This window comes from Serinus canaria, chromosome 15, assembly GCF_022539315.1.
Source record: "Serinus canaria isolate serCan28SL12 chromosome 15, serCan2020, whole genome shotgun sequence".
Lineage (NCBI taxonomy): Eukaryota > Metazoa > Chordata > Aves > Passeriformes > Fringillidae > Serinus > Serinus canaria.
In genome coordinates, this window is record NC_066329.1 from 5,568,017 (window position 1) to 5,583,490 (window position 15,474).

The 15,474-nt window shown below is 49.3% G+C and overlaps 2 protein-coding genes across 2 annotated transcripts; both read right to left on the bottom strand.

The window, feature by feature from the left end:
• Positions 1–204: 204 nt before the first annotated feature.
• On the bottom strand, positions 205–8,770 carry ESS2 (ess-2 splicing factor homolog). Its single transcript, XM_009092324.4, has 10 exons — positions 8,566–8,770; positions 8,083–8,251; positions 7,077–7,172; positions 6,590–6,756; positions 5,707–5,824; positions 5,137–5,270; positions 4,891–4,993; positions 3,817–3,926; positions 2,816–2,931; positions 205–2,263 (listed from the first exon to the last, which is right to left on the bottom strand). The coding sequence occupies exons 1-10, from the start codon at positions 8,710–8,712 to the stop codon at positions 1,978–1,980; spliced, it is 1,446 nt and encodes a 481-aa protein (XP_009090572.4). The 5' UTR covers positions 8,713–8,770; the 3' UTR covers positions 205–1,977.
• A 704-nt stretch (positions 8,771–9,474) lies between these two features.
• GSC2 (goosecoid homeobox 2) lies at positions 9,475–11,737 on the bottom strand. Its single transcript, XM_018916321.3, has 3 exons — positions 11,428–11,737; positions 10,290–10,558; positions 9,475–9,771 (listed from the first exon to the last, which is right to left on the bottom strand). Exons 1-3 carry the CDS (start codon positions 11,735–11,737, stop codon positions 9,670–9,672), a joined length of 681 nt encoding a protein of 226 aa, XP_018771866.3. The 3' UTR covers positions 9,475–9,669.
• Positions 11,738–15,474: the final 3,737 nt, after the last annotated feature.

Genomic DNA, 15,474 nt, shown 5'->3' on the forward strand with positions numbered 1-15,474 from the left:
GCAGAAAACACACATTACAGCAGGCATTAGAGGAACAGCCAATCTGAAGAGCACTACAGCCCTTTCAACAGATCCAGTTTTACAGCATCTAACTGAAAATAAGTTCCATTTCCAACAAACATGTGAAGGCCTGTCAGTGGCAGAATCAAGACAGTGATTTTAGTGGGGCTGTCTAGGGTAATTCACTTGAGGGCAAACACAAAACCAACACCATCCACAGAATATTTAATGCAGTCTGCTTTTAAGCATGAATTGCACAATGTGGAGCTAACAACCTTCATATATGACATTTCCCTATTATTCCAGCTACACCTTGGTAAGAGCACAGCCAGTTTGAAATGCTGTGGCAGGGAGATGCCCCATCCCACTCCTGATCCACGTGTCTGGAGTCCCACCTGCAGTCCCTCAAATGCTGCTCAGCCTTTCCGTGCATCCCACACTCACAGGAGCTTCTGCACCCACAAATGGGCAGGAATCCCACATCCCTGGCCTGCTCAGTGACCCAAAGGGCAGGCCAAGGTCTGACCTCCTGCCTGTGTACCTAAGAGAGGTCCTATGCTTCATGGAGACAAGCATTTCACTATGAAATAAATAATTACTATTTGAAGTTACCTAAGAACTTGGTTCATATTTAGTCAGTTGGGTCCTTAAAGAACAATTCTGAGAGGGTGAAAACTTTACTAAATGCACTCCTTTTACACTAATTCATGAGTACCCGAGAATAACTTTTTTGCTTAAAAAAAAAAACATAGCCTTCAAGTATTTCTGGACTAAAAAGGTAAAAATTACTAATTTTTGAGTCCTAGCAATGCCATGTTGATACATTTATTTTTACAAGGTGCACTATAAAAACTGAGTCCCTCTGAAGGGTTTTCACAGTCGGGGACATGAGTTTTGGAAGTGGCAGAGGAAGCCACACAAAAGGAAGCTCTCCACCAAGACAAACACAGCACCCAATGCCCCAGCCCTCAGAGAACACTGCAGACACTCCTCAAGTTGCTGGGTAAGACCTTCCCTGGATGATCCCTCAGCAAAACATCACCTGACTACAGCAAATGCCAACACTGCCTAGTGTCACACAGGCTGTCCTGTACTCAGGTGTGGTGCAACAAGTGAAAACATCTGGCTACACCTGCTTCCTCCTGAAGAGTGCACAGTGCTTCTCCAGACTGGATCACACCACACAAAGGCTCATCCCACACACATATGTCAGCTCATGTGCAGCAACCACAGCCCTGAGTGCAGGCTATGTATGGTTAAAATTGCTTCTCCTTTATTTTGGCCAATTATAAAAACTAAAGCCAAAAGTTTCAAAGAATGGGAAGAAAACACCAAACACAAGCCCCAGTGTGGCTATCAGAAGTATCATTTCTGTCCTTCAGAAGGGCACTGTCATCCTGGTGGATGACACAGGACTGTCTCTGGCCCCTGCATCGTGATCATCAACTCTCTGGAGTCCCACACAGAGCAGCTATAAAACAAATCTGATCCCTTCCCTCTGTCAGCTGCAGAACAGGGCAAGCCCAAAACCTGCAGAAGAAGTCTGAGCAAAATCAGGAAGGAAAATCCCATACTGCAAAGTGTAAGCAGTGAAGGAGGAAATGGGGTCCTCTTAGGGAATGCTGGTTTTAACAAGATCACAAAGTTAGTCAAACTTGTGAACTGCACCAGTTTAAACTCAAGTTAAAGAGAACCTCTCTAAAATTCTGTGTAATGCCTCAGTATTCACATGGTTGTGTCCCCTCTTCTGCAAATTCAAGTTTGACAAGCTGGAGCCAAGTCCAGTTCAGCCTTTAAGAAAAGCTTACCCACTTAAGAAACAGACATAGCTGTACAGAAATTAATTAAATCCACCGCTCTCTTAAAAATAGATATATATCTTTAAGAAATGATCTCCATTTCCCCAGTCTCCAGTAACCAGTCTGCAGTTCACTGAGCACAGTCAGATCACTATCACCTTAGTGGTGACTGGAATGTTCAGAAGAAATCAGATGCCTTTCTTCTTTTGGGAAGCTGCAGCAAATTGTCCGTGATGGATGTAGTATCCTGAGATACTGGTGTCTGAGATACTGTCCTAGACTGTGGGGTGCTCTGGGGGGTTTGAGGTCCACTGGCTGGGGTCTTGTAACCAGGAGTTCCTGTGTGGGCTGGGGAGGGAGTGTAGCTGGCTCGCAGGGCTTTGTCGGTGTATTTACTTGCAGTCCTGTTTACAAGTCTTTGCAAAGCTGGTGACATTGCTGGGCTTAGTCCTTTTGGAGTAAGGCTGAAACAGAAGAAACAGTTTTAAGAGAAATCTGCCTTTATCAGGAAAAGCAATATTGCCTCCCAACATGAGTTCCCCCACAGAGCAGACCCACTGCCTGCAGAAGTCATGCTGCCTGCAGGTAAATGCAGCCTGTCTCTCTAGAGACACAAATGACAGAAAAACCTCCTACATCCCTCCCAAACCTGAGTGGCACTGCCTGACTTTTCCTTTGAGCCCATTCTGTCCTTCCTGTGACCCCCCCAAGCAACTCTTATCATGTCTCCTCTTTGCACTGAGGCAAGGCACTGACCCAGAGGCATCACTGGGTGGCTGTAGGGCAAGGCAGTAATGCTGACAAAGAGTGTCAGGGACAGCCACCAGCCACTTTCCCTCAGGCATTAAGTTTTTTAATTTCTACATTTTTTATTTCTAAAAACTTTCAGTCCAAATGTACCTCTTCCTGCTTCCAGTATCCTTCCTTACCATCACTCCTCCCCTTCTACATGTGCTGATTTACATCTCATCAGATAACAGCCACCCCCAGTTCTGCTGTCAAAACAGAAGTCTCACCTGGCCAGGTTTTCTGTCACTTTTCGAAGTGCCTCCTGCTTCTTTGCTCGGTTTTTAGCTGCCACTTCATTGGCCATCTTGAGTCCTAACCTCTCACGGCGTCCGGGCTCCAGGATCTATAAATGCATCACACAGCTCACTTGCCAAGGCACTCAAGAGTGCTGAAAAAATGAGTCAAAGCACCTTCAAAGCTGGATTCCAATGTACAGGGATCTAAAGCAGGGAGAAGTGGGGTCAGCCACTTTGCTGCTGCATTAAAGCCAGAGAGGACACAAAGACCTTCAACCTGCCTTAGCAAGTAAAAAAAAATGTAAAACCAGTCCAGTCAAGAAAGCAGCCATTACCTCTGGCATTTCCTCCTGCTGTTTCTCCTAGACAAACAATGTCACCTGTGTCTTGCCTGGCCTGTAGCCAGCCAGCTCTCAGGCATACACAGACATTGTTAAACAGCAGGAGAACCAGTCAAGGCCTTTGGAGTCTGACAAAACAGAGGCACATACAGCAAATTACACTTTTCTTAAACTAAGAGTCTCAGACATCTCACATTCAAAGACACCAGCAGGAGACAAGTAGCATGCAGGGTTAGGTGCCATTAGCAAAGCCAGAGTGACTTTTCTACTCTCAACTGATCCATCTGCCTTAGGCTGCAACAGCCAGAAGATAAAGACAGAGGGAAATACTAAATTTCCACCTATCCATACATTAAAATCAGAAAAATTGAGTGTGTCTTCAGCTTCCTCTGTCTGGGCCCACCACCAAATGCAGAATCTCATTCTCCTGCCAGCAGGTAGTTCCACCTCAGGTACCTCCACCAAGGAGACTTCATGTGGATCCATGCTCACCTCCACCCTCCAAGCACAAACTAGATTATTAGTTTCAAGGACTGGGAACACCACCCAGAGATGTGTCACGCTCCATGTTAATCTATTACTTACTCACTTGCTTTTCCCTTCTTAGTTCTTCCCCCCCCCAGAAAAGAATGTTATGCTGACACGAAATACCTTGAAAGCTGGACCAGGTGTTCTGTCCACATATGGTCTTTCTGACCCTTCCAGACGTAAAGGGGTGCTTTCTATTTCACCCCATGTCATAAAAGGTGACTCATTCACACCTAAAAACAAATTTGACAAGTTACACTCATGCAAGACATAAAAAAAAAAAAAAATAGAAAAAAAAAAAGAGACAGAAGCAAATTAGGAAATGCAGCAAATTCATCAGCAAAGGAGCCCCTCCACTGCAGAGGAAATCACAGCCAACGTGAATAGGAACATGTGGTTCCCATTAAAAGGGATTGCCTGTAGCTGTGTCACCCTCTCAGTTACAACAACCAAGCACCACCCTTTCCATGTCTTCATTTTTCCATTTGCTAAGCTTTTGATTAGTGACACTTTCATTTTTCCCTCTACAGTACTAGTCCTCCCCTCCGCTGCTGTATGAAAACCCCTTGAACACAGCAAACTCCTTGAAAGTAAGAAAACAGGCAGAGGGTTTAAGGACACAAAATAGCCAAGCGTACCCTCTAATCATCTCAGGGGCAGCCTGCACCAAACAGTGACTGCACCTTGTCTAACAGGTGTAGAAAGGACCCTAAGAGCCTGATTAAGTCTCTGGCTGGAAAATCCCCCTGTCCAGGGTTTGGAGAAGCCATTTACGATGGAGAAAGGAGGTGCTCCAAACGCCACCTACAGGTTTTCCAGAGGGAAAGCCCCAGTATGGTCATGGGTTGGCATAACCACAAAAAGCACAGAGAAACAGCATGGCTGGTGCAGAACAGCTACAGATTCAGATACCATGTTTCAACTCGAACAAAAATAATCAGTTTGTTCTAACTGAAAGTACCCCACATCTAGATGATTCCTGAGCAAGGGCACAGTAACTTCAGAGTCTCTTGGTGCAGTGTGACTTCTCCTACCAGTGTACTGGACTAGGATTTAAGCCCTGCATCCAGCTGGCATACACAGCACAAGGTTTTACCTCCTCACCTAACCCTGTAATGACACCCTAATGTTGAACAGAGCAACAAATAAGTGCAGTAATACTCCTCTTAAAGCAGAAGAAATAAGATACCCTCTTACCTGGGGCAGGAGAGGGGGTAGCCACAAATCCATACCCATTCACTTTTGGAGAATCTTGGGGTATCAGTTCTTTCCCATCAGGCCCCACTTTGCCCTGTTTGTACTGAAATAAAAAAAAAACTAAGTTATTTATGTGGAGAAAGGTGAGAGTCATCTGCATCCAACACACACACACAGTTCTGGGGGATGAACCACACCAGAGAGCAAAGACTAACTAGATTTGAATCAGAATTAAAATTATCCAACCTGAGCATTTAGGGCTGCAGCTTGTTGGAGCTGGGATTTGCTCACAGCTTGGCTAAAAGGGTCCTTCACAAAACGTGTGTTTCGATGCACAACTTCCCTGGGCTTCTTAAAAACTTCACTCTCATCAGGTACACCTAGAAAAGCAAAATGCCTCTTAAAAAGAGCTCTTTACTTCACTGGTTCACAGAAATTATCTAGTGTACATTTATAGCCAAAAAAGAAAAGTACATTTACAAAAATATCTATTTTTCTGTAGCAACAAACAGACTAACTAGTCCAAGGAGGACTCTGAGCAGAAGCAAACAATGAATGAAGATGACAACAACTGCTCATCAAGAAGAAAGACCAACAAAGAGCTTTGGCTGCTGAAAACAAGTACTTCTGTAATACTGATGAGCTTTTCAATGGCAGATAGAACATGATCAAACTTTGGAATCAGAGGCCAAGAAAAAAAGGAAAAAACCCACTTTTTAAAAGCAACCTTACGAAGAAAAAGCACAGCCTTGCCTGTAAGAGCTGCTGAGTCACACAGAGAAATGCTGTAAGCACTGTCTGGAGCCAATGCCTCACCTGTGGGATAATACATGAGGGTGTTTCGAGCTGTGTATTCCCAGGTATCCAGCCCAGCTTTCACGTTCTCCAGAGCTTGCTGCTCGGCTGAAGGAAGTGCCAAGTTTTCATTCTGTCGCTGAAAGGACAATTGAAAAAAAATTTAAAAGGTTAAAAAAATAGTCTGAAGTAGCCTGCTGCAATCTTTTATTCAGGTAGACACAACTTGGAGTGCTCAGTCACAAGCTCAGCCACATGCCCTAGAACACTGTGCATAAGGTATGTAACAGACTGTGAGGGATAGCTGGGGGAAAAAAAAATAACACTCCCTCAAAAAACAGCAGCAAACACCCAGATGTCAGTGCCAAACCTCACGAAAAGCACTGCATCCCACATCCATCAATTTGCTAGCTGCTCACTGCTGGTGGTTAAAGACTGACAAGGCAGGCCCAGAGCAGCACTTGGACCTCCCCTGCAGGTGGCTGAGGAAGGCAGCACAGCCAGCCATGCTCATGCAGTTCTGTGCTTCAGCAGCTGAGTGGGTTACCACTGATAACAGAAGCTGAAAACTGAAATAAGACAGACAAACTGCAAATAATGAGGGCCTGATGGACAAACAGCAGGAACTGTGCTCAGCTGCTCTCCCTGGTGTTGCTGCTTACAGAAGAGGCTGCTAAGGACAGCAACACACTCTGTGCAGTGCTTTGCAGTCTCAAAGCTGTCAGAAGAGACAAAGCGTCAGCAACTAAGTCAGCACTGCTCTTGTGCGACAGAAGGGGAAAAACAGGACTGCACAAGGCAGCAAAGAGCAGTCACAGGACACAGGAAACTGAGCCTCAGCAGAAGCAGAGCAAAATGGCATTTCCCTGCTGTGTCCCTCGGGCAGAGCAGAGCCATTCCCTACCCGGGTGTACTCCTCCTCAGCGCTGTACAGCCAGGCGTGCTTGACCTTCTCCTTCTCCTTGGCCACCTCCATGATCTGCTCAAAGGAAGCATTATCTTCACTCGTGTGCTTGGCCAGGAACGTGTCCAGGCTGGGAAGAGCATCTTTCTCATCCTTTTCTGCTTCTCCTACCAAGAAAAGGGAAGAAGCCTGAGGAAGGTTAATGCCTCCCTCTCTAGGGGAGCACTGGATCTACCTCTTGATCCTCCTGGCAGCAAGCCTTCCACACACACCAATAACTACCATCGAGCTCGGCCAAGATACAGATCCACACACAGTGGTGCAGAAATAAATCAGGTTTGGAACACAGCTTTCAACAAACACTTTTATGGCATTTATAGCAATTTATTTTAAAGGTGAAATAAACAAGTGGCCAGCTGCTGGTAGACAATTTATTTTTGGAAGACTTCAGCTAGAGAAACATAGTTCTCTAGCTGAAGTCTCCTACCTTCCTCTGCAGTCTTGATGCCAGCTTTAGGTTTATGTCCCACTGGAAGGCCACCTGGATGCACTTCTGGGGTTTCAAACGTGGCTGGAGTAACATCTGCCACAAAAAAAAAAAAAAATTTCATCTGGTTACTGGAGCACACACCAGGATTTGCTGTAAGGATGATGTACCAAACAAGTCACAGAAGGCATATCAAGAGAATAAAAATTAAATTAAAAACTTGTGAAAAGAACTCCACAGTGCTCTATTCAATTCTGTCTCAACCTCCAAACAAGATTTTGGCCTCATCTAAGACATTTTTCTCCTGCTGGGAGAAATTCCCAGGAGAGCCACAGCCCAGTGTATTTGTCACCCTGCTTTTGCCAACAGCAGCAGATCAAACTGAGCCCAGGACAGGGCCAGCACCTGCAGCAGGGGAGGAAGGGACAGCACCTGGTGACACCTGCCCTCTGTCACAAGAAAGCCACTTACCCAAACCCCACTGCAAGTGTTCAGCCAGGGGCTGGGCTTTAACAAACACCTGAACTGGAAGTGAAACAAAACATAAAACAGAACACTGGATACCTGCTGTGGGAAGCCCTGATAACCATGAACTTCCCACACCTTCTGTACCTGACAGATGAAAATCTCAAATGTCTGTAGATGCAACAAGAACCCCTAAAACTACAAACTAAAATAAGCAGTTAAAATATAGCCTAGAATTTCTCATAGTATAGAGCACAAAACATTCCCTAGGGAGCAGGAACTTGGCAAAAGAAGCCTATAAGGAATGGTTATTAAGAGGCTACTTTTCCCAAAACCCTCCCCTCAAGGAGTTATTAGACACCATCAAAGAGGAATTCAGCACGAGCCACCAGACACTGGCTGCTGCCCAAACTGGTACACTTGGCTCTCATGCAACATCAACCTTGAATCTTTAAGATAAACATCACCTGCACAAAGTTAGATAAAGAAGAGCAGCAATATCAGATACAAACCCCTCATGCCCCACAGAGCCAGTTCTTACAGGGTGCAGGTGTGTCCCGCGACGATTTGTTCAAGGAAGAGCCAAACTTGATAGCAATTTGTCTCATTTTCTCCAAGTCGCCGTTTTCCTCAGCCTCCAGATAGTCCTTCTGTGCTCGCAGCTTCTCCACATCGGGAAAAAAGTCTCGCTGGATGATCTTCTCTAAGCTCTGCAAAGACAGAGACAGCTGCAGTGCCCCGCTGGGACACCTGGAGCGCCGGCCCAGCTCGGGGCCAGCGGTGCAAAGCCAGGGCAGGCCGGGCGGTCCCAGGCCGGTGGCAGAGCGCTGCCAGCTGTCACCTCAGGAGGGGCGGGAGCCCGAGGGGCGGCCCCGGCGCTACTTCCACCGAGCCGCGGTTGCAGCGGGCAGCGGCCACGGGCCGACCTTTCTCCGCGGAGCCCAGCCGAGCTCCGCCGCGCTGGAAGCGCTCGGCCCAAGCACCGGCGGGGCAGAGGCTCCCGGGCTTGGGCCCGCCGCCTTACCTCGATATAGGCCTCCTCATCCAGGATCTTCTTCGGGTGCCTCGCGGCCGGCGACACCACCTCCTTCCCCGTCACGGCGACGGGGCCCGCGGCAGGAGCCGGCACCAGAGCGGCGGGAGAGGCCGGGGGCACCGGTATCGCCTCCATGGCGTCAGAACCGCTCCGCTCCTCCTCCTCCTCCGCCACCGCGAACGCGACGGGCAGTGACGTCACATTTCCGCGCCGCGGGATCGGAATGCGCGCCCCGCCCCGCCCCGCCCCGAGAAGCGAGCGCGCCCCCTGCCGGCCCGGAGGACCCGGGCGGTGCCGGGCCGTGACAGCGGCGGCGCCGGGTCGGGATGGGAACCGGACTGAGAAACGGGATACGCACGGGCTGGGAACCGGGATGGGAACGGGGATGGGACACGGGAAGGGCGCCGGGCGGTCCCCCCAACGCCCCCACGGTTTCTTCAGACTTCTCAGAAAGAGCCGGGCTGCGGGGAGCGGAGCCCGGCTGGCTGCCCCGGTGCCAGGGCAGATTTATTGATGTCGCTGCTTTCCAGCCCGTGACTTCTCGGCCCCGCCGGGAACACGGACACGGCTCCTTGTGCCAGGGACTGGCTGGCAGAGGGGCGAGGGCAAAGGCTGCCCGTGCCAGCCCTCTCAGCACAGCAGGTCCATCACCTCTCCCCAGGGCGATGGGGAGAAACCCTCCTTCCTTTGTTATGAAACAAATCCCTTGTCCAGCAAGTTCAACCCCAAAAGCAACTCTAGATGCCACAGAGGTGCTGCAAACATGAAACATTCATTTGCAGGATATTTTGCAAATCTACATCAATAAAACAAGCACAAATACTACGGGCACAGAGCAAAGACAAGAAGGGGAGTTTTTCTTAAAGCACACACGTTTAACACCGGTACAGCTCTGTCCCCTGCAGGTCCTGCCTGCCCAGTCGTTTTCCATGTGAACTCGGTTTGGAAGAGGCATGTGACAGTGCCATGTCTGCTTTTACCTGTCCTCCTCCTGTGAACCACAAAGGTTCTCTTTTGCTGCATTAGCCCCCTCGGGTTACCCCCTGAGCCTGTCAGCCCCGGGCAGGGGGTGCCTGGTGCTCCCTGTGGGCACTAACAGCTCTCCTTGGGGGGCTGCTTGGCCTGGAAGGTCAGTGCAGAGGCAGTCGCCCTCTTCTGATGCCGCCACTTCGCCCGACGGTTTTTAAACCAAACCTGGAAAGTGCAAAACAAGAAAAGGGCTTTTGCATGTCAAGTGTCACTGGGAGGGGGACAGGCAGTGGCCCTCCTGGGCTGTAAGGTACTGTGATGGAAAGGCTTGATACAGAATGTAATCAGTGCCTCTGCTGCTGTCTTGCTCAGGTACTTGTGAGGGGCACAAGGGAGTTGGGACAAATTGAGAAGTCACACAGATCACTTAGGTGAGGAACACACCCTTGGGTGCAGGGGATGAGCAGCAGTGCTGGGCATGTCTGTAGGTGACTCTGGAAGAGAGGCATCATGTGAGTCTGTGGGACTGGGTGCCAGTACAAATTAGCCTGGCTGAAATGGTTTATGTTCTTCCATTGCTCACCAACCTTAAGCTCTCTTTTGTCAAATGCACAAGGATGGATGTTAAAACGCAGCCATGGGTCTGCAGCTCCCCAAAAAAAGACAGCACAATGCCCCAGTGTGTGTTCCTGGGGGGCTGCAGGAACACAAGAGCTCTGCCCTCAGCAGTGGCAGGATCTCACCTCGACCCTCTCCTCCTTGAGGTGGATGCGGTTTGCCAGGTGCTCGCGGGTCACCACGTCCGGGTACTGGTTCTGGTGGAACAGCGTCTCCAGCGCCTGCAGCTGCTCCTCGCTGAAGATGGTGCGGTGCCGGCGCGTGCGGCGCTGCAGCTGCTGCTGCAGGCTCTGCAGCTGCTGCAGGCTCTGCAGCTCACCTGCCTTCTCCTGGGAACTCCTGCACACCCTGAGCGCCGGCTGCAAGAGCCGCACGGGCCAGGGCAGCCGCGCATCTGCGAGGGGACAGGGACAGCAGCAGGGTTACAGGCGTGGGGCTCAAATACTCGCCGTGCTCCAGGCAGCTCAGGCACGAGTTGCATCCCTGCTTCTGTTTGGAAGGAGGCAGCCTGTCACCTGGAGTGGGTGCCAAGCTGAATGGTCACTATGAAAGTGGGAGAAGAGTTTAGGGCATGACTCTGGGAGAAGGATGCAGGTGGTGAGCACTAGTTGGGTTTTCTTTGCTCACATAGTTGCACTATGGCCAGCTCCAGAAAACAACTGCAAACTCACAGCCCAGCAAAGATCTGTGTTTCAGCCCCGACACAAGGGAATTATGAACTTTCAGGATGCTCTTGAACTGCATTTTTAAGGGTTTTCTACTTTTTATTTTCCACAGTAACTTTCCTAGTCATAGCCAAAACTTTTCCTTAAAGGATAGGTGAGGTTCCCCAGGGCTGGTGATGTCAGGAAGCACAGGAACAGCTCTGCACATGGGCACCATGGCCATGGGGCCCCACACTCCCCAGAGAGCCTGCACCCCTAGAAGCATCATTCTCTCAAGAGTTTCACACTAAGCAGTAATGTCCACTAACAGTCAGCACCCTCTGCTTTTTAAGCCCTGGCAGCATTTCAGGTGAAAGTTTCCACTCTTAGGAACCTGCTGAGAACAGCTTGGTTTGCTGGGCCTCGGTCCCAAGACCACCGTGGCCAGATGCCATCTTGCCACTTAACAGCCAGGTTTTTCCCTGCCCACAGCACTGGCACCAGCCCCTCTGCGAGCCCCACACCTGAACCAACCCAAACTTACCCAGCCCAAACTCACCCAGCCCAAACTCACCCAGCCCAAACTCACCCAGCCCAAACACACCCTGCTCAAACTCACCCAGCCAAGCCGGCAGGTCCTGCAGGGAACGAGCACTCATGTGAGAACAGCAGCAGCAGCTGCAGCCTGCCCCTTCCAGCTCTTCCTCCTCTTCCTCCTCCTCCTCCTCCTGTAGGGAGCTGGCTGGGATGGTCTCCAGCTCACAGGGTCTCTGGGGTGTGCAGTCCAAGATGCTCTGCAGGCACAGCGGCACCAAGACCTGGGGGCTCTTCTCCGCGGGGCTGGAGAGGATGTCCTCGATGCTGAATGGACGTGGCTTCTTCAGGCCTCTCCTGCTGCCATCAGCCCCTGGCACTGGCTCTGCAGACATCCTGTGCCAGCAGCCCAGCTGGGGGGCTTTGCTCTCCCTTCACTGGCTCCCTAGTGGGGCTTTGCTAGGGAAAGGACAGCTTATGTGGCTTTTAAAATGGACTGGCAAAGCCATCCAGAACCATGGCTTTGTCTTGGCGTTTCAAGTGACTGTCATTCTTGCAGCTGAGTTTTTATTTTATACACACACACTCTTTTCCTCCCTCTGACCTAGCTGTGTTATGACTGAAGCCACTCTAAATATATATATATAGAGAGAGAGATATAATCCCTTTGGAAAGAAAACCGTAAACCCCCCTGCAAATAAAATAAATTCTAACTAATCTTGGCAGCTTTGTGAAGGGTTAGTGTGGATCTAAGATTTAGCTAATCCCACAAAAATGACTGGAGAAGGAAATCTGATTTCTCCATCTCGGGTGTAGATTTGAGGTGGTTATGATCTCCATTGTGCTGCAGCCTCCTATCCAAGGAAGGGGGAGGATGGCTGTTCCCAGCCCGGAAATGGACCAGAGGATTAACTCCTTAAAAGAAGCAAATTATCCCTTTCTCTGGCCAAATGAAAGCTTTCCCATCAAAAGAGAGCTGTCATATCATACAATATGAGAGAAGAGAGAGTTCAGCTTAATAAAAAATCATTTTTAATGACAGCACAGCCTTTGGCTTTGCCAGAATTCTCTGTGAAAGTTGATTTATTTTCTGCTGAAAGCAGAGAAATTGTATTTTTCTTCCTTCCCCTTTCCCCCATCTCTGCTGCCCTAATCACTGTAATAAAGCAGATGCTTTGCATGTATCCAACATACTCTTTGTAAGGATTCAAAGCCTTTAATAAATTAGATTACGAGCTGCTTGCAGCAGCTCTGCACCACAGCTTAGTGGAACGTAACCACCTCCCATGCAGCTGTGTGGGGAAGGGAAGGGGAGGATTGTTGCTGCTGGTGCCTCTGTGTGCTCTCAGTGAGCCATCCAGGCAGGAGTGTGGACTCACACATCCAGGAGCTGGACTCAGTACCACAGCCAATTTTCCCAAAGCCAGTTAAATTCCCAGCTCCTGCCCAGCCAGAGAAACTGGGGAGAGGCCATGGCCAAGATTCAGGATGGGAAGGGAAGCCTGGCTCTGCCCCTCCCAAGGACAAACAACAAGGCCTGGCAGCTGCGATCCACAGGAGGAGAAGGAACATCTTGGATCCCGTGTTTTTAACTGACTGAGTAGCTGGGAATAAACTAGAGAAGGTGTGGTTGAGATCGGGTTGCTTAGCAAAGTTAAAGCCCAAGTTTGCTCGCCCTCAGTGCAGTTTAAGGCAAGGTGAGAAGCGAGGCCTCAGGAGCTCACATGGGGAGCACTCACACCTGGTGTTTCCTTGCAGTCCCTCTCATGGTACCCCAAGGAGAAACACGGGTGGGTGCTGTGAAACCACTGCACACCAAAGATCCTGGACAGCTCAGCAATGCATCAGCATCCTGCAAAACCAACAGCCAGCCCAGGAGAGCCTCTCTCAGCTCCCTTCTTCTCTCCTCGTCCCTGCTCACTGCCTGTTCTTTCCCACCTGCAGGTCCCTCAGTGCTGGGAAGAGATGCCCCATAGCTGTTCTACTTGTGGCTCACTTCAAACCAAACTGCTGCTTTTCCTTCCATCCCTTTATTGGCCTCTCCTTCAGCTGTTCCAATGGTGTAACTTGGATTACAACTGAGCTCTGCAAATCTTTACCTTTTGGGATGAAAGCACCTTTGTAGCTGCTCAGTCTGGACGTGTTTACTCTGCCCTGCCAAGGTCTCAGCACTCCAGAGAGGCCCTGGGGATGCCCTAATTCCAGAGATCACTGAAACTGCTGCCAGCTTTTATGCATGTACCCAAACCCTGATGCAAGGGGTGGATGTGGGGCCAGGTTCTGCTCCCTACTCTGTGCTGGTCCAGAGGGGCCACAGGGCTGGTGAGCTGGGATGTGCCATGGGCAGGGGCAGGATCTGACCAGCTCTGTTCAGATGCCTGAAGAGGATTAATTCTCCTTCCCCATCCTTAACAAAGGATGCCTTTCCCTGGGCATCCTGTCCCAGCCCTGCCTTCCCACCACACACGCACTTAGCCTATTAGGATCTCTGCTGATTGCTTTCTTTCATTCCTCCCATACCTTTCACTACAGAAAATGGACTGGTAATACTTCTTTTATCAAAGAATTATGGGATTTAGGACCCAGATTGTACAAAGAGACTTTTGATAGCTGCTGGTAATCAAATCCCAATCGGCAGACACTTCTCTGCACCCTGTTACCAGAGAGGAATAAAGGAAGGGGATTTCTGATGTACTGTTTACTGAGCCTCTGGGAGATAGGATCGCTGGGCTATTTCATATTAGAAAAGGAAAGGAAAATAAAACAAGAAAGAAAAAACAGGCAGACAAGAGAGGACAATATAGATATAGATAAAAAGAAAAGAAACAGGTTCTTATAATTTTCTTATTGGTTAAGGAGATTCCAAAGCCATTATAGAGGATTAGCAAAAAGGTTAATCTGCTTTAGCTGTTCACTTGTCAAAAGTGAATTTATAGGGTTTGAAAATCCTTCCTATGGTGAAACAAGAAAAAAAAATTCCCCCTTTCCCTCCTCTGCCCCTCCCTTCTGCAGGCAGCACAAGGTGATGGGAACAGGAACACTGGAAACCCTACAGCATGGCAGCACCCTCCTCTGCCTTGCCCCTGCCTGTGTGCTGGCACCCGTGGGAGCTCTCCTTTGGCAGCACTTCTGCCCACTCCCTATCACCAGTGTGGGGTGGCTGTGATGCTGAGGAAACAGAGGATCAGATGGGAAGGATGTAACCATCCTCCTGCACTCCTCTGCCTTACCTGGGACAAATCCTGGGCTCTTTCACTCATTGATATTGGCAGCAGTCTGGGCAAACCTGGACCCCTGGCTGCATTTGGGCTTCCAGATTGATTTCTAGAGCAGAACAGAGATGGAGGCTCCTGACAAATGTTGCCAAAAACTACAGTCTGGGGTCTTTCCATCCCCAAGGGAAGTGCTCAGCCCGGGATCCACATCTCAGTGCCTTCCTGGCCACCCAATGGAGCCACTGGTGCATGCCAGCTGTGTTTTCCTGGGCTGCCCGTGCCATGACTCATCCAAGCAAAGGATGCACATTACTCGATCCAGAACCACTGTGAGAAAGAACCCAGGGTAAAAACAATCCTTCAAAATCAAAACCAAGAAACATTTTCTGTGTAGCTGAAATTCAGTGAGATGTGCTAGTCAGGTGTTAAAATTATGTTTAATAAAAAACCAGAAGTCGTAAAATCATTGGATGGTTTGGATTGAAAGGGGCCTTCAAAGATGATCTTAAAATTGTGCCAATTAAAATTGTTCAACCCTGTGCCAACTAACATTAAGGGTTCTAATAAACTCATTTTGATTTGATGATAATTACAATAAATCTCCCTCTCTCCCCAAAGGCCATTTCATTCCACAGGAAGAAGTGGAATCTCTCCATTGGGTAGTAGTGTTATTAGTGATTCTGCTAGTAGGGATGCTACCAATAGTGGTGCTGGCTGGCAGAGATGGTGTCCGTGGTGGAGCACAAGGACTGTGGGGTACCAAACCCCCTCTTCTGCAACGAACCATGATGAGATCAGACAACTGCTTCACCCTGGAGCATTCCAGCTGGCATTTCAGAGATCTTGAACCACCTCATGCTGTCCAAATTCCTCTGTGCTCGGCAGGCAGCACCCGGGTCTCAGGAGTTCTGGGCTGT

Bases quoted from the DNA above. Each gene is read 5' to 3' on its own strand.
- ESS2 (XM_009092324.4), bottom strand. From the start codon at position 8,712: ATGGAGGCGATACCGGTGCCCCCGGCCTCTCCCGCCGCTCTGGTGCCG. The intron at 6,757-7,076 runs GTAGGAGACTTC...TTTTCTTGGTAG, and splicing joins CATCAAGACTGCAGAGGAAG to GAGAAGCAGAAAAGGATGAG. The intron at 5,271-5,706 runs GTGAGGCATTGG...TTGCTTTTCTAG, and splicing joins CCTCATGTATTATCCCACAG to GTGTACCTGATGAGAGTGAA.
- GSC2 (XM_018916321.3), bottom strand. From the start codon at position 11,737: ATGTCTGCAGAGCCAGTGCCAGGGGCTGATGGCAGCAGGAGAGGCCTG. The intron at 10,559-11,427 runs GTGAGTTTGAGC...GTCCCCTCGCAG, and splicing joins GGACCTGCCGGCTTGGCTGG to ATGCGCGGCTGCCCTGGCCC. The intron at 9,772-10,289 runs GTGAGATCCTGC...TGCACTTTCCAG, and splicing joins TCAAGGAGGAGAGGGTCGAG to GTTTGGTTTAAAAACCGTCG.